At 38.9% G+C, this 23,906-nt stretch overlaps 1 protein-coding gene across 1 annotated transcript in view; it reads right to left on the reverse strand.

The window, feature by feature from the left end:
• The window catches only part of GLRA2 (glycine receptor alpha 2), a 206,748-nt gene that overhangs the window by 142,268 nt on the left and 40,574 nt on the right, over positions 1 to 23,906 (reverse strand). The window contains exons 3-4 of the mRNA XM_052663385.1: positions 22,620 to 22,687; positions 13,757 to 13,980 (exon numbers count right to left, since the gene is read on the reverse strand). Of these exons, the coding sequence (XP_052519345.1) occupies positions 13,757 to 13,980; positions 22,620 to 22,687 (292 nt within the window). The remainder of the gene's footprint in view (positions 1 to 13,756; positions 13,981 to 22,619; positions 22,688 to 23,906) is intronic.

The raw sequence follows: 23,906 nt of genomic DNA on the forward strand, positions 1-23,906 counted from the left end.
AGTAGGTATTCAGTAAACATTTGTTAAACAAATGAATCAGCATCCTCAAGCTCTGTGGGAGAATGTAAGGCTTTTATTCAGCAGAAATGGGAAAACACAAAGGATTTAGAGGAGGAGGGTCATCAGAGCCCATGTCATTCAGTCACCCAGTCATGTCTGACTCTTTGCCACCCCATGGACTGCAGCAAGTCAGGCTTCCCTGTCCTTCACCATCTCTTAGAGCTTGCTGAGCTCATATCCATTGAGTTGGTGATGCCATCCAACCATCTCACCCTCTGTCGTCCCCTTCTGCCTCTCAGGAGGCAGGTAAGGTGGTCTGGTATTCCTATCTGTTGAAGAACTTTCCACAGTTTGTTGTGAAGTCAACAAACTTTGACTTTGTAAAGTCAAAGGCTTTAGCATAGTCAATGAAGCAGAAGTAGATTTTTTTTCTGGAATTCTCTTGCTTTTTGTATGATCCAACAGATGTTGGCAATTTGATCTCTGGTTCCTCTGTCTTTTCTAAATCCAGCTTGAACATCTGGAAGTTCTTGGTTCACTTACTGTTGAAGCCTAGCTTGGAGAATTTTGATCATTACTTTGCTGTTGTGTGAGATGAGTGCAATTGTGTGGTGGTTTGAACATTCTTTGGCATGCCTTTCTTTGGGACTGGAATGAAAACTGACCTGTTCCAGTCCTGTGGCCACTGCTGAGTTTTCCAAATTTGCTGGCATATTGAGTGTAGCACTTTAACAGTATCATCTTTTAGGATTTGCAATAACTCAGCTGGAATTCCATCACCTCCGCTAGCTTTGTTCATAGTGATGCTTCCTAAGGCCCACTTGACTTGGCACTCCATCATGTCTGGCTCTAGGTGAGTGATCACACCATCATGGTTATCTGGGTCTTTAAGATGTCTTTTATATGGTTCTTCTGTGTATTCTTGTGACCTCTCCTTAATATCTTCTGCTTCTGTTAGGTCCACACAATTTCTGTCCTTCATTGTGCCCATCTTTTCATGAAATGTTCCCTTGGTGTCTCTAATTTCCTTGAAGAGCTCTTTAGTCTTTCCCATTCTATTGTTTTCCTCTATTTCTTTGCGTTGATCCCTTAGGAAGGCTTTCTTATCTCTCTTGCTATTCTTTAGAACTCAGCATTCAGATGGGTATATGTTTCCTTTTCTCCTTTGCCTTTCACTTCTCTTCTTTTTGCAGCTATTTGCAAGGCCTCCTCAGACAGCCCTTTTGCCTGTTTGCATTTCTTCTTCTTGGTTATGGTTTTGATCACTGCCTCCTATACAATGTCACAAGCCTCTGTTCATAGTTCTCCAGGCACTCTGTCTATCAGATCTAATCCCTTGAATCTATTTGTCACTTCCACTGTATAATCGTAATTATACAGTGTAAAATCATAATTATACGTAATTGTTATAATTGTACGTACGTGTAATTGTAATTATACGTATAAAAACACTCCAGAGCCCATGGGGTGTTGCCAGATTCCAAGACTGGCAAAGGAAGCCAGAAAGCTTGCCTGGCCCCTCTCTGTAAGTTGCTAGCATTTCTAGCGGGAACTAGAAATAAGGCAAACCAAATGGAAAGAAAGCCAGAAAACCATGTCCACCTGTCCTCTAGCCTTGATCAGGTAGCTGGGTCCATGGCCAGGACTGTTCTCATATTACTAGAAGCATGCATATTAATCGCTTTATAATTTCATGGTGGACAGAAGGTTCCTTGACTTGTAAAGCAACTACTCATTCATAAGGAATTCCATGTAAGTGGAAGACCATTCCCAGTAAAAGATTCTTGAGGGAAGAAAAAGCCATTTGAAGAGAAAACGAATTTTCAGATGGAATTACAAATTGTCATGAAGGATCTTCTTGCCTAAAGAAAAGATTTCCGACATTCAAAGAGAGTTAGTTTTGATATAGTAGTCTGTCTTGTTTGGAAAGGAAGAGTAAAGGGGTGCTTTTGTGTTTTAGGAAAAGCAAGAGTCTCAGGTATATTCCTGCCATTCCTCTCTCAGGGACCATGCGTAGCACACTCTGTGTAGCATATGCAAACCTTCAGTGGTACATGGAAATAGCAGAGGGTATAGAACCTATGTTCGTTTAGGATTGAAATGCTTAATAAGGAAAAATAAAACTGCAAGTGATCTCGATAGTATTGATAATCATTCTGTGAGCACCTGCTGTAGCTCAAGTGCTCTCATTATTTTGCAGTCGTGGAGTACTATCCCAGGAGGCAGAGAGAATTCTCTCTGTTTTTGAGATAAGCACATTGGAGCTCAGAGAGGTTATGCCATTTCCCCAAAGTCACAAAAACAGTGAGCAACCAAAGTTAGATTTGAACCCAACTTTAATTGATGTCAAAGTTTGTTTATTATTTTCTACTCTACAGTGTTCCTTCTTAGAATCTGTTGCTAGTTTATCATCTTATGTCCGTAAAGCTAGCAGAATAGATTGTAGACACCTTGGTTGTCTTTATATTTTCTGCAGTTATCCAGGCTTCCCATGACTTTTCCTTTTAAAAACTCCTCTAGCCTCCCCTGGCTACCTCCTAGAGTAGAAGCATCATTGACTGGGGATCCAGAGGCCTGGGTGGTGGACCAGGCTTCTAGAGAAAGAGCAGTTTGACCCTAACTATATCTCTGAGCCTCATTCCTTGCCCACAACTCCATCCTGCTCAAAATTTCTATGATTCTAAACTGCAAGTGAAGATGACCAGCATAAAAATTTCCTCTTATAGGTGAATTTCCACTCTTGAATGTGATAAAAGCCTTAAGTTTAAATAATAATGCTTCTTAAAATTAGAACTTTCTGGCAATTTGGCTATATATTTGTTGTTCCTGTAGGGCTTTGTCGTACCACATCCTAGAACACTATTCACTCTTTCTCTTAAAATGTTAAGGGCAGCTTTACTGTACAGTGTAGGTCGTGTAGGTCTGTTGACTCTTTCCTCTCAGGTATACTTGGAAATTTCTGAATCATGTGACATTCTAATGCCGGAGAGAATTGACCAGATACATCATGTATTAAACAAGAGTGTCCTTCTTAAGTGAAATTAGCCTGGAGCAAGTTAGAAATCAAGTTAAACATGCATCATTTATACAACCCACACATATGGGGAGATGGAGGGAAGGAGTTAAGTGGTCATTGGATTAAAAGATACCATTAGGCTAGTTGTCTGATCAGGGTCTTCTTTAGCACAGTGGGTTTCAAACTCTGGTCAATGTAGGTATCATCTGAGGGGCTTGGTAGGAATGCAGATTCCCAGGTCCTCCTGAGAAATAGCTCAGTTAATGCTGGGCTGATCTTGTGGAGCACATTTTAAGAAGCTCTACTTCAGCATGTCCCAAGGAGGACTTTAGTTACTGTCCATGTGATGGACTAAGAGGAGAACAGTTTGAAAGAGAAATAGGCAGGGATTGAGAAAGAGGTCTGATTTTTTCAGTGGCATTAGCACTGTCTTTGGAAAATAAGACTTTCTACTCAAAACCTTGTCTGGACAATTAGGCTCAAGAAGACTTCTAAGTGACTGGATCAGGGGTAGGGAGACAGTGAGGGAAGTTGGTCATGAACCTCAGTCACCAGGGAGAGGGATGCGGCTAAGGTCAAGGCAGAACACACAAGGTCAATTCATTGGCAACCAAGAATACGGTAGGTGTGACTAGAAAAAACTGGGGTAGCTGCTAAGAAGAGTGGAAGGTGCAGCAGAGAAGAACCCAACAGGATGCTTGTTAACACACACAAGTGTGCAAAAGTAGGCAATGGAACTCTACTCAGGGCAGAAGCAGTATGTCAGAGTGCTGTCTCTGGTCTCTGACTAGAAAATCTAATATCCCTGAGAGCCACTGAGAAATTTTAAAGAAAGTTGGGGTAGTGGCTGCAACATTCACTGGATGATCCCCAACTAAAGATTTATAAAAACCCCTGGTACTGGTCAGGGATGAAGACAGAGCATGGAGGGAGACCAGCTCCATGTCTTTAGTCAGGAAGGATTCATGTTAAACAGAACTCCATCTGGGGTATAATCTAGTATATCCATTCAGCAATTTTTGGCAAGCATTTATTGGGCATCACGCTTATCAGACACCTGAAATAACGGTTTCTTTGAAGGGATCATAGTTTAATATCACTAATATATTAATATATATATATATATGTGTGTGTATGTATACATATATGTATTCTTTTTATGGAGTCTATTCCAATAGTTGTGCATTTATTATTCATCTTTTTAAAGTTGTTTTCAAATTCTCATTTAAACAATGTTCCAGGTTATATAAATCAGACATAGCTGAACTCAATCAACTAAAAGGCTTTTCATTACTCCCTTTCATTACACTGATTGGGTAGAGTGGGTAACCTACCTTACAGATCTAGATCCTTAGAGGGCTCTTTGGGTCTGTCAGGGAAGTATGACTTACAATAATTATTTGATGATCTTGAATTAAAACTCAAGGTACCCATAAAAGGATCCTTGACCACAGAGAACAAAAGTAAATCGGTCCAAGTTTGGCTAGGCAGGTAAGGCATGAAGTCTTTAAGCTCATCTTCTGAAAGTTCTGTAATTAAATGGCTGCTTTGACCTTGCGCATCATGTAAAGCATAAAGACGGTCTTGCTCATTCCAGCCCTAAGCTGTTCCCCGGGTCCACGGGCAGGTGCACATGTGGCATTGCCTGGTAAGACTGTTTATATAAGTAAAGGTTGAAAAGTCATGGTGTGGAAATTATTAGGATTCTGGAAAGATTCCAGCACATGCTCCTGATCAAACTCCTCCCAACTCTTATCCCTGGGTTGGGAAGATCTGCTGGAGAAGGGCATGGCAACCCACTCCAGTATTCTTGCCTGGAGAATCCCATGGACCGAGGAGCCTGGTGGGCTATAGTCCATGGGGTCGCAAAGAGTCAGACATGACTGAGCTACCAACACTTTCATAAGGGGGTAATAGACATTTAGCTAAAGCCTTCCCTGACTACTAAGATGAAAATCTACTCTCTCTACTCTATCTACTCTTGGAGAGAGTAGTATTTCAAGTACTGTTAGTCATTTCCTCCTTTGTGTATGTGAGTTGATAGAGTCTCAGTTTCCTTACCAGTATCCCCAAGAGCAGACTTTGATACTGAGAGTATCAAATGGAGGGATGAAGCTAGATGGATAACAGGGCTCAAAATCATGTGGCGAGGACACTGGTGAGAAATCATTTCTTCAGTTTTATCTAAGATTGAAACTAAACCCAAGGTTGGTAGTAAGCTTTGCTATTAGAGCCTATCCTTTTAGTTAATTCCAAATAACTATAAGACCTGATTCTCCATGCTGACCTTGGGTTTTGCAGGGAGTGAATGGCAACAGTGCTGGTTCATCAGCTGTCCTACTCCTCTCCCCTGACTGAAATACCAGTGGCTGACTAGGAAGGTCTATGTTTACCAAACATAAAGGCCTCACAGAAAACACCCATATGCATTCAGCAATACTAGCTGGGAAGGACAAAAATACAATATCTGCTCCCATCTGTGCCTTGTCCCTTCAGAAAATGTGCACACATATGGTGGGCCCGTGTTAATTAAGTCCAAATATGGATTGGATTCAACTTGGAGAGCAACAGATTAATCTGCAGCTAAAACTTTTCCAAATGCTTTGATGCTTCCTGAAGGAAAATGTTATCAAGGTGTTGAATAGGAGAGGGCTACAATGAACACCATCAGAAAGAAGAGCTCAGATGACCAAAGATTCAAATAACCAATTCTGCCTACATTTTAGTTACGTTTTAAATTTCAGTCATTTAACAGCTACTATTTATTTATACACCAAATATTCATGAAGATAAAATGCTATTAACCTGCACATTAAATTAATGAGAACTAACTTGTCCACGGTTACTCTGTTGTCTGAGTTCACAGCTATTTAATGGTGATGCTGAGTTGAAAAAAGAGGGAATAGCATTGTATAGCAATTCTCTTGCTGTTTTATTTGGGATTATTTTACTTCTGGCAAAAAATAAAAGAACTGCCAATGTGATTTTAAGAAAACCAAAGTAACTTTTATCTGCTGACAGCTGAGAGCAAAATTGTGTTACTTTGCTAGCATTTTTCTACATTACGACTTCAGTTGTAGTAACTGATGGAAAGTTGTTGGCCACCGTTTCTCCACGGCTAAGGTTGGAAAGAGAATGAAGTATTGGTCAGATGGAAGGATAGTCCGTTCTTGATTATATAACACTTTGGAACCAAGTACAGTTACTTAGCTGACTCTTAACAAGCAGCTAACATATAGGGGCCTGCTGACTTTTGAGGCTGGACAATATTTTCCCATTTTAAAATAGGAATGTCCTTCCTTTGGGTTATGTACTATGAGAATGCACTAAAGTAATTTGTGTGTCTCATGAGCATCATGGTGATATTATGTGTGTTTATTTGGGGATTAATGCCATCCAGGAAGCCTTTGAAAAGCAGCACTATGGACCAGGCAGAAGCCTACATCAACAGAAGTTGAGCAGGCTCACCAGGACCTCTGAATTTCCTTTGGTTTCCTGTCATAAGAAAATTCAGGTGATGAATAATGGCATACTAGCCCTTGAACTCTACTGGCTCAAATCTACTAAGTGATTTCCTTCAGTCTACATATCCAGATAATAATTATCTCATTCAACCATCTTTGTATAATTGTCTGAAAGCTTATAAACCCATAATTCATGAGCACATTCTAAAATAATATCTCTTGGATACTCCTGCTGGTTGAATCAGAGAGTATGCATGATCTAATTTGTGACTGGGAAATTTCTCAGTAGGGAGCTTAGTATTAAGTATTAGTCTCTGTGCAAACTATATGTTGAATATAAGGCTGCCTCTTAAACAGCAAGTAGTCCAACCTTCCCTACCCCCCTCCAAAGTCAGGTTCCTCTTCTCAGAAGTTAGATATTCAGTTTGGGAGAAAAAGGTTCAAAGATCCAAAAGTAGTTTGAGATAGGCCTCACAATTCAGAATCTCCTATTGCTGTCTCCCAAGCCCTAAGGAACATGAAGAACCCACTCATTTTTCCTCATCCCAAAGGAACCTATTATAGACTTAGGACAGAGCCTCAGACTTCATCTAATCTCCTGTTTCAATCTCATTTTATAGTAAGAAAAGTGAGACTCAGAATGATAAACTGATGGGCTTAGAGAGGCTAATCTTTGAGCCTAGAGGATACAGTAAATGATGGAAGGAAGTGTGGTGCTCCTGTGTCCTAAGCTGCCTTCTTGGTATTCTGTACTTTGCTCCATCACCTTCAGAGCAAACTCTAATGAATATTAATGCAGTGGAAAGTTACCTCCAAAAAGAGAATAACCTACTGGTTGCTATTGCTAGTCCAATCAGGTAAACAGTCAAGGACACGTGGTCATGCCACCTGCCTTGTATTTCATTGCATAATTCCCCTTTTCCTTCAAACCAGGGTAAGATCCTTACTCTGTTGTGTTTGAACCAGTATTATGCCCTTAAGTGTATGTGTATTTCTGAACAAAATCAGGAGTGCAGCTTCTCATGCTGTAGGAGAATCTGTCATGTACAGAACATGCTTTCTAGACTTTAATGCTTTTACCCTCAGCTGTACCTCTTTTGAGGCTCACTCTCCAAAAGCGCCCCCTCTGCACCACTTAGCTCAGTTTCCTGCTGAAGCCACCAGCGCATATGCATGCCACTGCCTCCCAGCCTCCTAACCTTGCTTGCCTCTAGGAAGAAGGGAATCGTGGTTTCCATGGCATTTTCCAGCATTTCTCTGAAGCCTCACTGCTTAATTCCGATGTGGGCACTTATGTTACAGTCATTAATTACTGCATTAAGTCAAGTCACAAAACTAATGAGGATTTGGACACAGAGTTGGAAAATGAGAATGTAATTTTGCCTGGATTATAGGATATAAAGATAAACATGGTCCAGATATGCACAGAGAGAAGAAATCACAGCTTTGCATAGCTGCCTTCTAATAGAAAAATATGGGCTTATGTGTCTCATCAAAATTGAGAGTAAGATAATCAAAGTATCACCTTTGATAACATTTAGGCAGGTCTTAGTTCGCTGTGCATTCCATTTTCATCTCTGACATCTAAATAAAGAATGTTCTTTTTTTCCTGTTCTATAACAATCATTCTATAACTGAAGTTAGAAGCTTCCCTGGTGGCTCAGAGGTTAAAGCATCTGCCTGGAATGTGGAAGACCCGGGTTCGATCCCAAGGTCGGGAAGATCCCCTGGAGAAGGAAATGGCAGCCCACTCCAGAACTCTTGCCTGGAGAATCCCATGGAGGGAGGAGCCTGGTAGGCTACAGTCCATGGGGTCACAAAGAGTCGGACACAACTGAGCGACTTCACACCTTCGACTTCACACACACTAAAGCTCTTAAGCAAATCATCTCTTTTTCAAAGCTGAGGAAATAGAGGTTCAGAGGGAGAACAAATTTTACCTAGGTCACATGGTTAGTTCTGAGGCCAGAGACCCTAGCTCAAGGGTATTTGACTCTAAAAGCCTTGTTGACTATAGTATCAGAAGGAACCAAGATAGCATTCAATAGCACAAAATTCAGAGTAGGGGCCTCAAACTGTGCAGCAAACTGAAAACTGCAACATGAAGAACTTCTTGGTGCTGATTTTACACACTGTAAAGTTAAACCAGCAACATGATATTGGTGGCCAAACATATGTCCACTAACTGGTGGGATGAAAATTTATGAAAGCAAAATCAGTGATGTAATCCCTCCATCCTTATAAAAATGGTAGCCATTTGTTTATCATGTTAACAAATGTAGGAAAATGAGACTGATTTAAGTTGTAGCAAATACGATTTAAGTTATATAAGGAAGAATTTCTGGAGGCTTCCCTGGTGGTCCAGTGGTTGAGTCTGCCTTCCGATACAGGGGGCACGAGTTCGATCCCTGGTTGGGGAACTAAGATCCCACATGCCATGGGACAACTAAGTCCATGCACCACCACTAGAGAAGCCCGCAGTCCAAACTGCTGAGCCCATGTGCTCTAGAGCCCCTGGCAAGCAGCTAGAAAATGCCTGTGCACTGCAACAAAGACCCAGCACAGCCCAAAACTAAGAAATAAATTTAAAAGTAATAATTTATACACGATATTAGAATAACTTATAAAAAATCTGCTTCTTGATGGTCTTTAAAAATAGAATAAGTTCTCAACAAGTTGCCTGAAGGTAAGGAGTTTACTTAATAACTTTGTTTTGTGTTGGCATTTAGTCGCTATGTCTGACTCTTTGCAACCCCATGGACTGTAGCCCATAGAATTCTCCAGGCAAGAATCCCGGAGTGGGTTGCTATTTCCTTCTCCAGGATCCCAGGATAGTAAATTTTTTCAGAAAGTGGATATGCTATATAAACTATACATGCTACATAAAACTATCAAATGAGCTTCCTATTTGAAAGGCTTTCCAGGTGGCTCAGTGGTAAAGAATCCACCTGCCAATATAGGAGACACAAGAGACTCAGGCTCAATCCTGGGTGGGGAAGATCCCCTGGAGTAGAAAATGGCAACCCACTCCAGTATTCTTGCCTGTAAAATCCCATGGACAGAGGAGCCTGGCGGGCTACAGTCCATGGGGTCGCAAAGAATCAAACACAACTGATCACCCACACAAAATCAAAACTGTGGCATCTTAATTTAAACAGTCTTTTTGGTCATTTGTGAAATTTGAAGATACTTTATATCCACATCTTAAATCTTACCTCCTTTCTCCAATAGTCCTTTGAAAATTGAGTCCCCAAAAGACTGGTTCCCAAACCATATGTCTTTTGAATTGTATTTGTTTGTGTCTTTAAATTGGAATTGGAGTAAATGAAGAATTAATGTGAGGTAGGAGATGATAACTCTGAAACAGATGTCAAGAGCTTTGATTGTTGTCCGAGCTTTCCTATTTATGGGCTCCATTATTTAAACTCATTTAACTTTTGAAAGAAGTCACTTCCTTATCAGTAACAGAAGGATATTTTGCAAGGTAATACCTTCCAAAAAAAAATCCTATGCGTCTATAAAAGTCAGCATTCTGGCAGAAAATTCTCAGAAGCAATGAGAAGGAAGGGAAGAAAACAGATATTAGCAAAGGCATTGTGGACATTTGAGACCAGCTGCTTCTCTTTAAAAGTGCTCACCCTCTCCTTTTTTCTTTCATAATGCACACCATCTGCTATGATGTCCTAATTTCTACTACAATTTACTATACTTGATTCGGTAAATATTTGACCAATAATATGTATGATACTCAAGGCTCACTTCTTTATTTCATTATGGATTTTGGCCTTTGTAAGTAATATAAATTTAGAATTTGAGGGTCTCTGAAGAGACTGTACAAAGCAAGATGTGTGTCCTTGTTTACACTTTGGTCAAGAATGGTCAGTACTTAATGGGGTGGGTCAACAAAAAAGCTTCAAAACAGGGTAAGATCGAACGTGTCAGGGAAGTGAATAATTAAAAAATAGAAATCAGAGGTTAAGTAGACAGAAACAAATTTGACACTTTTTGGCCAACGGAGACTATGTCCTGCATCACTGTATATTTGCTTGAATTTTACTCAGGTACTCCAGGGATTTGAGTCTGCAGGACACTTAATGGATTTCTGGTCTACTGTTACTCCCTTTTTGAAACTTTTGTCTTCTGATGAACAGATATATTACATTGTGGGAAGTGTGATCTTGCTTGTTATCAAGTCAGTGGCTGCATAGTTCTCTTTGTGTTTTGTTTGGCCATCAAAGCCTTGGGCTTTGGTCTCCATGTAGAGTTAATTCTATCTCTGCTACTACAAAATTAAGAAAGTGTAGAATTTTTCTTAGATGCAGCGCTTCTATCCATATGTTTTAGGTTTCAGGAAAATTCAAATACGAAGCATACCCATAGGACATTATTATTATTTTTTTAATGTGGGCCAATGTTGCAGTAATTATTAAAATGTGTCAGATGGAGGCAATTCATGAGTTTATCTTTGGTGCTTCTGTTGTATCCCTTCCTTGTATCTTTCTTAACTCTCTTCGTCCTATCTGATTTTTCCTCTCAGGCATCCAACATGCTCGTTCCACTATTCTTCACAGACATTAAACCTACTATCTGAAAGAAAATTTCGTGTCAGTTCTTTATAGTTTAGTATGAATTGAGAACATGTTCCCTCTCCTGCGGGTATTTGCATTGTAAACCTGAGAGTTGAGAGAAAGTCTTTCCTAAGGGAATGTCAGCAAGGACTTTCCAGCACCTTTTAGACATCAGAAACTGATCTTTAAACTTGAGTTGGACCTGTAGCTGGGCATGTGTTAGCACTAATTCCTCCTTACCCTTTAGTTAAGATGGGCCAAGTGAATCAAATAAACAGGCATGTAGGTGCCAACCCCCAAATTCTAACAATATTTGAGTCACAGAATTCATTTGCAGAGTTCGAGCCACTTTTCTTTCGCTTCTTCCTATTTATTCCTGCTACTTAGATTATCTTGTGTGTGCCTGCCTTGTTAGGCTGGAGCCCTTCCAGGGCAGAGACCACATTTTACGCAGCTCTGGGTCTCTAGGCCCTGCACGGTATCTGGCTCACTGAAAACACTTCCTGACAAATAATTAGATTCCTGCAGTTCAAATCTGCCTACAGCTCTGTTTCCTTAAGTTCGCTTGCACCAAGGGTCTTTCCCCTCGTTTCATACAATACCCACCATGAAGGAAAGGTCGAAGCTAGTCTGTCACAGGACAAACTCCACCCAGCCCGAAACAATTGTGTGAAGCAGAGATAGAAGAATTGCCTTTGGATCTAGTCTGACGAACATTATATTCTTCATGGTTCTAGAATGCAAGGGCTTTATAGAACAGAAGGGGGGAAAAAAGCTAGTTTTATTTCAGCAGTGCATGATGCCAGGTATTTACTAGAGCAAATGCCACCCAAGGCCCAGAGGGTTAGCTGGAGCAGCTGATACTCTGTGCCGCTTTTTATAACTCTCCTTCCCAGCACCATGCTCTACGTATGTCCCATTTCATCAGGTCACATCAACTTAAGTTGTGCCCAATACTGCATCTTATACCAAATGCACCACTATGTGGAATATTCTATTTCCGTAAAAAAATTAGAAAAATAAAGTTAAATTCCTTAAAAATAAAGTAGGGGAAGTTTCCCTGATTCTTGTGAAAGCAGTGACTTTGCCACTTTTTACAAATGAGCAGCCTCTTTCCTTCCAAGAGACATTGCAGCTATCCACTGTCAGCAAGCTGTGAAATTACTAGGTTAAGAATGGAATGTACAGTACAGAACTAAATTGTATATCGAGTTGTGAAATACAATTTTGATGGTGGTGAGTGGTGAGTCTGCAAACTTGTGAAAATCATTTGCAAAGATACTTGCTGTCCACTTTGTTTTTTGGTAGTAAGATTAGAGAGAAAGGGGGATTCTATAATGTAATATATAAAATGTGATCTTTAAAATGTCAATATTTATTCAATATATTTGGTATCTCTCTTATACAATACACAGTCTTGGCTGTTTGGGAGGGGGTATGAAAGATGGAAAATCCAAATATCTTGACTTTAAAGTCAAGTCCTTTAAAGGACTTATTATTTAGAAAGAATGTTAATTTTAAAATATAAACAGCCATCATTTCATTTATTGAGAACATACCATGTGTGTCAGGAACTGTGGCAAGTATTTGTATATACTATATATCAGGGGTTGGCAAACTATGGCCAAAGGGCTAAATCTAGTCTATCTGTTTCTGTAAATAAAGTTTTATTGAAACACAGCCACATCTATTTGTTTGAGTATTGTCTATGACCGTTTTGTGCTGTAATGGCAGAATTGAGTAGCTATGACAGTGTTGAGACCTGACCTGCAAAACTAAAATAGTTTCTATCTGCCCCTTATAGAAAATATTTGCTGACCTCTGCTGTATATAATTTGTTCTCACAAGAATACTCAGAGATAAATACAGATTTTCCCATTTTCCAATTAAAGTAACTGAAGGTATAGCTTATGTAACTTAGCAAGTGGCAAAGCATGGATTTAATTCTAGATTTATCTGGTTCCAAAAATCTATGTTCTTATGCTATATTTGTGTATAGAAGTAGCCAAAATATGGGTCAGGAAGAAGTCAGAGCCTTATAGAGTCACAGAAAAACTATTATTATGGTTCAGAAAAGAGAGATTATTTTGATCATAGGGTAATAAAGATTCTGGAAAATATTATATTTGAATACAAAAGTAAAAGTGCATCTGAGGAATTTTCTGTCCCAAGCTCAAGCCCAAGAAAAGTTAACTGATGAAGGTGAGATGTTTAGTTAGAATTAGAGCTGAGATTAGAACCAGTGTTCCATTCTCTGAGCTCTAAGTATGCCGTCAGTGACCATACTGAACCATTGAATTTGTGTGTGTGTGAGTGTGTGTGTGTGTGGTTAAATGCTATAGAATGGCATAATTATTTGAAATGAAATGTATGTTGAATGAAACATACAAAAACTTGTATGCTTTGCTCAGTAGTAATTGAACTAAATGGCCTGCACTTCCTTTATTGAATCAGTCAAAAAACATATTTGTGCAGACATTTATATGATACCACCACCTAACCAACATCCTACCAAATATATTTTGGTTGTGGAAGATTACAGTTCTGAGACAATGAGAACCACTGGCACACTCAGTGACTTTAATTTCAAATAATAAACAAGAGACCACAAAGGATAATATTCATATCCATTTGCCCTGCAGAGTCAGGTGGCTCTAGGTCAGGAGAAAAATGGAGAAGAGAGCAAAGGGTAGCTGAAGGAAGCTTACCTGATACTGTAGAGTACTTTGCCATTTTTTGAAATACGAAGTAATTTGTTGTCCGTGGTAACATCATGGAAGTTGGCCCCCTTCTCATTGGCAAAGAACAAATCTGGTTTCCAAATGGAGTCCAGCATCGATGGGTCCAGGTCCAGAGAATCATCAGGGTACTCGCTATATGCCAACCGTGAATCATTCCACTGTTGTCTCAGAAAAATATTCACTCGGTAGTCCTATAGAAACGCCATGCATAAGAGTTATCTGTCAACCACTCTGACATATTTTCCCCTCACTCTTCTCCCTGATTTGATGCATGCCATGTTGGTATCTGAATAAACCAGACTGTGTATATCTTGGTCAAAATAAACCACTCAAGTCTATTAGGAATGGGAACAAAAGGGAGAAAAAAAGAAGACTCAACCAAACCAGAACACTCATGGAAAAAGTTGAGTTGGTTGAATTTTTATTTAATTTAATCATTCTGGGTGAAAAGAATTTGCGTGCAATGCAGGAGATGTGAGTTTGATCCCTGGGTCAGGAAGATCCCCTGGAGAAGGAAATGACAAACCACTCCAGTATTCTTGCTTGGGAAATCCCACAGACAGAGGAACCTGGTGAGCTACAGTCCATGGGGTTGCAAAGTCAGACACAACTTAGCGACTAAACAACAAATAACAACTATCCGATTTTGCTGTAGAAAAAGATAATGGTAAGTACAGCAGTCAGTCTGTGATGGCAGATTGTCAAATAAAACTGATATATTTTCCAAATCAGAAATGACATGATCTCTGTTTCCAATCTTCTCAGATGCTTTAGGCAGAAGAAAAGCCACTCTGTAATTTTGTAGTGGAAATCTTATTATAAAACTCTGATATGATGGGGCAGTATTTTTTAAATTCATCAACATAAATATTAAGATGTTTCATGTTGACAAGATAATTCCCTTACAGCTACTTACTTTTGAAACTCTTAAATATTTTATCATTTCTCTGAATGGCTTGTATATATATATGGTAGTCGACCTGATGCTTCATCAAAACAGAAATCTCTTTCATGTTTTTCTAATCTGACATCTTTTGATAAAGGTGTTCCTCCCCGTGGAAACTCAGGTACACCCTGTCATTCCCACTTGGCCTGGAAATTTTCTTCTGTACTAATGAATCAGCGTGAGGCAGTAACTTCTCTTCAGAGGGTTTTTCCTCAACGTTCTTTAGGTTCATGGAAATTGTTGCTTTGCTTGACAGAGCAGACCCAATAGAGGCTTTAACAGTATTCCCTAGTTAAGTGGGACTATGGTTCAGAGCTAACAGCTGCCCACACCTGCCACCTGTGGGCTTTGAGGGTGGTACGTACTCATCTCATCTTACTCTCTTTACCTTTTCCACCTTCATTTGCTTTGTCGCCCCATCTTTGTTTTGGCATCAGGATTTTGGATCATTGCTTACTTTTCTGTAACAGTGACCAACATGTCCTAGTTTGCCTAAGAACTTTTCCAATTTAGCCTCAGAAGTCCCACATTCAGGGAACCCACTCAGTCATAAGCAAAACTTGGATGGTTGGTTTTTCTGTCAGGTACAATGGAGACCACCTCAGGATGGTCTGTTTTGGTTAATCCCTTTAGAGCCAAAAGAAAAATTGTAACTAGGTTGTAAAGATCAGGGTGGATGAAAAAGCACCAATCCAGTTCCTTCTCCTGAATCACTAAACTCTCCAAAGTCTCATGACTTTCCCCCCGTAATACAGCCATTTGACAGTCAGGCTGGTAGAGTATTTTGGAAATGGCAGTTCTTAGAAAGAGTGCCCCATGTGGGTTTAAAGAATGCTAATAATCAAATAGTTACTAACTTCTGGAAATCAGTCGTCAAAGCCTAGCTTCTTAGGAAAAGCTGAAATATATTTTTAATAATGACTGTGTTTCTCTATTGTACAACATAAGGACTTTTTGACTTGGAAAATTTTATCAGCTGACTTTTATTTGGGATTATTGGACAGAGGAACCTGGCAGGCTACAGTCCATGGGGTCACAAAGAGTCGGACACAACTGAACAACTTCATTTTACTTTATACCAGGCCTGCGAAGCAAATTCCCAGACCTAAGGGGGTGCTGTTGTGGGCCCAGGGAAGCTTCCATTCCATTCTATTTGCTCATTGGCTGTCCCCTCCCTTCAAGAGTGAACCAAGAGAATGGCAAAATCTGAAAAGTTCTCCCCATCACATATTTTGCACTTTTGGAATTATCCAAACCGGCGTGATGTGATTCATGGGGTCGCAAAGAGTCGGACACGACCGAGTGACTGAACTGAACTGAAAGGAATCAGAGAATAGTAACTGGAAATAGATGACCACTTTAGTGTTTCATTGGCAACAGGAGTTACTGGAAGCTTTGGAGTTTTGTGTGAGTAAAGAATGGAGAAGGCAATGGCACCCCACTCCAGTACTTTTGCCTGGAAAATCCCATGGCTGGAGGAGTCTGGTAAGCTGCAGTCCATGGGGTCGCTAAGAGTCAGACATGACTGAGCGACTTCACTTTCACTTTTCACTTTCATGCATTGGAGAAGGAAATGGCAACCCACTCCAGTGTTCTTGCCTGGAGAATCCCAGGGACGAGGGAGCCTGGTGGGCTGCCGTCTATGGGGTCGCACAGAGTCAGACACGACTGAAGTGACTTAGCAGTAGCAGAAAGAATGGAAATGTGTGATTTGTGGAAAACCAAAACAGGGGCTGTTGAAAATAAACTAATCCAATTTGCATATAAATAGGTACTAAATAGACCAACTGTGATATTTTCTGAAGATTTCCTGAAGGAAAAAATGCAGTGTTTCCACTATGTGATAACTACCCCTTTTATTTTCCTTAGGGTGGGAACAAATTATCCTTAATGAAATTTTTTGTGTGAGGGTTTATGAGATTGTTTCAGTAGGAGGTAGGAGAGAAGAGGATGTCATCTCTTAGTCAATTCTGGAGGTAGAAAAATTCCAAGTATAGGAAGTAATGACAGCTGGAAATAACAGAGATGAATGGGTTAAATTTCTTAGGCCATAGGGAGACCCCCTACTCCGGAAGGAAACAGAATGAGAGAGGCCATGAAAAGTCAGAGAGTGAGTCTTCAGCAACAAAATCACCAGGAGAACATCATTGTAGTCCTCCTTTGAACCTGAGAATGATTCAAATATGCATGTTGAGAGATTTCAGAGAATATTACATTAGTGACATAAAATATGAAACATTGACCTTTTTTAAAAAAAAATCTCAATTTTCACAGCTAATGTACATCTTTTTAAAAAGTCTTTCCCACAAGTTTTCTTCTCCAGTGTTTCCTACTTTTCTATTTTGAATTTTCTTCTAATATCAGAACTTTAAAAAAGAGCACTGAATCTATCTTATCACAATAGAACCACTTAATGTCTAAGAGTTAATTTAAAATAAATTAATTAGCCTGTTCATAAGCAAGGATAAGTGGAAAAGTTAGAGGAGAAAATATATTTTATGCCATAGTGACAGGAATTATATGAAATAAGACTTTTATTAGATCTTTTGGAAGTATTTTTTCTTTATAATGTAAAAGAATTAAAATTTTCCTTAATTTTGTTCATGATGATGATACATTATTCCAGAATAAATGGCAACCCTTAAAACTTAAAAAATAGAAAAGAACACCCAAGGATATAGAGAAGTAGATAGCCAAAGAAAAGATCTTCCAGGGCTGTGCCTATATAATTCTTTCAGTTCACTATCATTTTCAATATAGGGTACAAATTTGACACATGATTTATCCATGCACTCCTTCTGTTTATTTAGATAGGCTTATTCTATCAAGATATTCCAAACCACCAAAGATAGTTATATTGCTCTGTAGCCTTTCTTTGTCTTTATTTTTGCTTCTAGGTTTAATGAAATATTAAAGGAGAAGTAAACATTGAGAGACATGCTTAAGTGCAGACTGAACTTCCTTTTATACTACCCTGTCTCTCCAGAGACAGATTCTACTTCAAATAAATGACATATCTCCTTGTATCAAAATTTGATTTTCTATGATTGACTCCCTGGGTACTAGATTAGATAATGGAAACATTTAAATTAAAAACGTATGTGTATGTATATATATATTTATTTGTGTGTGTCCATGTCTGTATGTGTGTAAATGCATACATATATCTTTTATTTTTCAAAAGATGTGTAAGTCATAGAATCTTTATATATTCTTAACACAGGTAACACAGGTACCTATATTCCATACTACTACTTCACATCAAATTTAGAATTTCTAAAGTTTTACTATTTTGGTACCTTCTAGTTCCTTGCCCATGCCACAAAGATTGTTTCCTTAAATTGAATTATTTTGTTATATTTAGTCTAGCGTTTATACTTGGGGATTGCCACTCTATCTCATCCGCATTCATACTGAACTTTACTACTTCTCTCTTTTAATTTTATATGTATATATTTTTCAGTCCAATTATATCATTAAGTTTTCAAAGATATGCTTTGTGGATTTTTTCACAGACCTATATGGCATTTTGGTTTTAACTTCCAGCTACCCTGCAGTAATGTTTTCATCATCTTGAGTATGTGCTAGCTTTGAATATGGAAAGTTAGCTTTGAATTTGAAATTATGGGAGGAGCAGTTGCTTTATGATGAACTCAGGTTTTAACATTGCATTTTAAATTTAGAGACCAGGTCACCTTGTATTAGATTAATAAAATGTTAGGTTGATTCTTGGTTCTCCCTTAAGTTAGAAATAAAGAATGTAGGTACCTGCTATTCCTGGTAAGTTAGCATCTCTTTATGAGTTGCTTATGCAGCTGTAGAATGAAAAGGAGCCTGTAACATCATTCCAGCAGTTACAGCAACCATACATTCTCCTAAGAGGCTATCTACATACATCTTATCCAGTTCTTTGGGAACATGATTTCAGGTTGCAGATAAAACAACTCTTCACCCTGCAGCAGTAACCAGCAGAAGATGTGGAATTTGGGGAAGATTCTGGGGAGCTGGAATCATATTCTAGAGATACTCTCTGAGTAGACACATTTTGTACACTTTCAGCTCTTTCTACCCGCTGCCTGCTGTTGCAATCTATTTCCTGCTGCTTTGGCATGGGGAATGCTCCAGCACTCACAGGTTCAAGCCACATTCTGTTCACCCACATCCTTCCAAGCACTTATTTGGAAGGTTTGAGGAGACTGTCTCTTCTCCATTTTCTAATGGCCCAACCTTGGGGACAGCTGCATGCAGATGGCATGAAAATATTCTTGACCATTACTGACACTATCAGTATTCCCGAACTATGCCTTTGTATTAGGACGGAGGGGCTTGCAAATACACCCCTCATCCTGTAAATTAACTTGCCATCACTAGCTAAAGAAAAAGAGGAAAGAAAGAAAAGGAAATGGTAAACTTATATTCCAAAACTGTATTATAACCTGTCTCATCATCCACCCCTTTCTGGTCTAATGAGTCTTTTGGAATCATAAACAACAACAACAAAAATTGTCCCACTGAATACTCTTAACACAGGGTCAGCTAGTAATGACCGTCAACAGATCCCTGTGACTTTCAAGGAACAGAAGTATATATTTTGAAATAATGTGTATGACCATAATGGTCCATAAAAATATTCTTTAGAATAACACAAATATATTGTCCTGTGGGTGCACATCTTCAACACTAATATACCAAAGGAGTAAGAGGCAATATGAGTCCCTATGTGAGCCTGTTCTTTGCAGGGAGTAAGTAACAACAATAATTTAGTGGGATTTCATGAAGCATAATAGGGCACACTGGACAGCACCAAAAGAAAGTCATACTGAGTTCTTCAAACAGATACTTATTGCCTCTTATTTAGAAACAAACGTCCAAACTAAATTCTTCAATAATGCTGACAAGGGTTGTGGGAGAAGAGTGGGATATGAGAGAAATCAACATGTTTAGAAACTCAAAATTCTGATACATTCTTGGGGAAACAAATCATTCCAGAGAACATAGGGAAAGCAAAACTATTATTCTCCCCCCATTCATAGCACTAATCAACATCCTCAGTAACTACATATATTACTGTGCAGAAAAGCTAAGAGTCTGATATCTTGTCAACTAAAGAGTTCAAGGAAGAATTTGTTTCTGTTTAATTTTTTTGACCATCTTTTGAGCCATATTTTATAAGTATATTCATGAGCAGTAGAGTCTCAGGGTTTTGGTAAGGGAAACTTGGGCTCTGATGACACTCGCTGGGTGCATCAGGTAGATACCTAAGGAGAGCCTAAAAGATATGGAAAGGTAAGATCTTCTCAAAGTGAAGCAATTCTCATGTTCTTACGATCACCTGCATAATGTCTATTTAAATAATGATACCTTACATCCCAGAATTGACAATCTATGGCCTGTGGGCCAAATTTGGCCATAATCTGTGTTTATAAGTAAAGTTTATTTTTTTTGGAAAACAGCCACACCCATTTCCTTACTGTTGTTTATGGCTGCTTTTATGCTGAAAGGGTGGGATTAAGTAGTTGTGACAGAAATTGTCTGGTCCTCAAAATCTTAAGTATTTACTGTCTGGCGCTTTACAGAATGTTTGCTAGTCCCTACCCTACATGATGTGAGAATTTATTCTTTGATTTAAGCGTGGTAGAGTTTCAAAAAATTTTTTTTAGTTTCACACAAGAGCCATGATTGAAGAAAATACAGATACTTTTTAAAAGCCAAATTCAGTTTGTTATTATATCAGAAGCTAAGAAATAAAAGAAGCATATAGGCATCATTCTTCTGATCATGCGATTCAGTACATCTCATACAGCAGAATAAACAGGCCATTGATATTACGCTTGGGCAACGATTTCCGAGTTTTCTTATAGGAAACATGACAAAGGACACTTTAGTAAGTGACCAGGAAGCACCTAGGCAGCCCATTTATTAAACACCTTCAGTAGCTCTTAAAGACACAGGAAAACAAGGATATCCATAGTTTTCATTTTCATCTCCTTGAATGTTTAGCTTTATCTTGCATTAATGAACATTGAAAAGGTTTATATTTACATTTTTGATTGAGGGTAAGATGCAATGAGGAAATTTAATCAAAGCAACTTAAGGGTCTAATTAATGCAATCAGCATTAGGTCGTGCAAGTATTGTCATTGAATGCCATCGTGTAAAGCTGGTGATAGTGATTTGGGCGGCTGGAATATCTGCCCCTCTGTTATCAAGATAAAACCAAGAGGGGAGAGACAGACACTGAATGCCAAGTCCAAAGTTGGAGTCTTCTTTCCGTGTTGAGCTTTTCTTATGAGTTAATTAATAATCCTATCAAAACTATCTTAGTTGAGTAAAATTCTTAATGCACTACATATGGTCAAAGTCCCAAAAGTTTCATTTCTGGACAATGCTGTGTCAGAATAATATTAAAATGGATGGTGGAGTTGTATTATGTCTGACTTGCCAGTGGAAATGAATGTTGAGGTAAATTATTATTTTCTAACATCAAGAACATCAAGAAGTACAGTAATTTGTTAAACACAATCCTAATAGTCTGAAAGAGAATTCATAAACACAGCGGAACACTGTTTTTTACTTCTCAATGGCACTGTGCTTATTATTTCTTGAGTGTTTCTAGGACATCAGCCACCATAGTACTTAGTCAAACTCAACTGTATTTTATTTTGATCTCATCCAATAATACAGCTGTGTACTTTACGTATACAGGTGGCGCTATTGGTAAAGAACCCGCCTGCCAATGCAGGAGAACTAAGAGATGTTGGTTTAGTTCCTGGGTTGGGAAGATCCCCTGGAGGAGGAAATGGCAACCCACTCTGATATTTTTGCCTGGAAAATCCCATGGACAGAAAAGCCTGGCAGGCTATAGCCCATGGGGTCACAAAGAGGCAGACATGACTAAAGGGACTTAATACAACAACATACTTTTACATAGTCATGAAAATTAGAACCAGTCAGTGGACTTAAATTATATGGAGGCCAAGAAAATATTTCACTCAAAATGTAATCTCCACACTATACTCTAGCACTATAAGGTTACTGATCTAATAGGCTGTGTCACAGGCAACAATACCACTTTGACACCAATAAAGAGTCCTGGTGAATTTTAAAGTATCTGAAATCTTTTTCATGTATGTGAAACATGTCTGCACTTAGAATATGATGGGGTTTTATTAGTTTTATGTTTATTTTGGGGGAAGGGAGCCATGCATGTTATGTAATTCCTGTGGATTTGGAACAACTTTCTACTGCCATCAAATTGGTGTGTGTGTGTGTGTGTGTGTGTGTGTGTGTTCATTTTAAGGTCAGCTTCTTGGCATATATCTTAAATGTAGCATGTCTGAAGCTCGATTATGTTAAAGTGTCCCATTATATGAAAATATCTCCTAAACTTTGAAATTTGTATTTCTGAAACATTGGAGATGCAAATATTTAAATATCCTTAATTATGCACCAGCTCATTACTGATAATTCTACCTAAATATAACCAAACATCAAGTGTTTCCAAAATTTCTGTGGCATGATGGATGAAAGATTATTGAATTTTAAGCAAATGAATATTTGACTAATGAATTCCTAAGGTGAAAGAGTATAACTAATTGCTTTCTAGAGGTGAATAAACTTGGAAATTAGCACTCAGTAAATGTCCCACAAATGTATAACAGTGCCCTTTGATCACACATCCCATTCCTTCACACGATGGCTTCAATGCTCAGTCCCACTCACCATTGTAGTTTCTGCTATTGACCCAAAGCTGTTGATAAATATGTTGCAGGTAACATTTACAGGAGGTCCTGCAAGTTGAACAATAAATAGAAAATTTGACAGGTTGTGTTCATGGCATAATCAATTCATGTTTTTCTCTTGCCAGTGGCATTGTAGCACTTACCATGGTGGTTTCTGTGACTGATCCAAAACTGTTGATAAAAATATTGCAAGTAACGTTTACTGGAGGACCTGCAGAACGCAATAAAAATGTTGCAATAGACATTGAAGCAAAAATACAGCTCCATCAACATCTGTGCAAATGACTAGAGATGTAAACAAAATTAAAATGATGGTGAGATTGCAAAAAAAAAAAAAGAGAGAGAGAGAGAAAGTTTTACCCAGAGAGGTTCACAGTAATAACATTCCCACTAGCGTTTCAAATAATGACAGTTAAGCAATGATAACTTACCCTGAAGAAGTTTGGACTTGGAAAATATAAGCTGAAGACTGTTAAATGGAATTCATTGTCAATAGTTGTGATCAAAATTGCCTTTTGGATGAGTGGCTTTCTTTGACCTTAGGCTCATCAACCTTGTAGATGTCAACAGCGGGTACACATGATGATGGAATAGCCTGGCACATGAGTTCAAATGGAGCTACATTTTGAATGGTGGATGGGTCAGGAATATCCACCTCCTTTTGTGGAATACCCTTTAAATCGATGGGTCTAGTTTGATTCTCATGATACCTCTGAATTTACCCCATTCCTTCTTTATACCCTGTGACTGCCTAATGGGAAATGATATACAGAAATACAAAACCAAAGAAAATTAGCTCACCATATGCGAGACAGCAAAAGAGACACAGATGTATAGAACAGTCTTTTGGACTCTGGGAGAGGGCGAGGGCAGGATGATATGGGAGAATGGCATTGAAACATGTAAATTATCACATGTGAAGCGAATCGCCAGTCCAGGTTTGATGCATGAGACGGGGTGCTCGGGGCTGGTGCACTGGGATGACCCAGAGGGATGGGATGGGGAGAGAGATGGGAGGGGGGTTCAGGATGTGGAACACCCATGGCTGATTCATGTCGATGTATGGCAAAACCAATACAATATTGTAAAATAAAAAATAAATAAACAAATTTAAAAAAGGAAAGAAACCCAGCAGTGTCAGTTAATGTCCAGATTGCTACATCAATAAATATAGTATAAAGCAAGGTTTAGTTTCCCTGGTGACTCAGACAGTAAAGAATCTGCCTGCAATGCAGGAGACACAGGAGACGTGGGTTTGATCCCTGGGTTGCGAAGATCCCTGGAGAAGGGAATGACTACCCACTCCAGTATTCTTGCCTGGAAAATTCCATGGAGGTTTATTCATCCTAGATGTGCTTTGAACAAAGAGCATGCTTTTTCCTCCAGAGACACAGGGGACAACTCTCTTTTCCTCTTGCCCTTTGTTTCTC

This window comes from Budorcas taxicolor, chromosome X, assembly GCF_023091745.1.
Source record: "Budorcas taxicolor isolate Tak-1 chromosome X, Takin1.1, whole genome shotgun sequence".
Classification (NCBI taxonomy): domain Eukaryota; kingdom Metazoa; phylum Chordata; class Mammalia; order Artiodactyla; family Bovidae; genus Budorcas; species Budorcas taxicolor.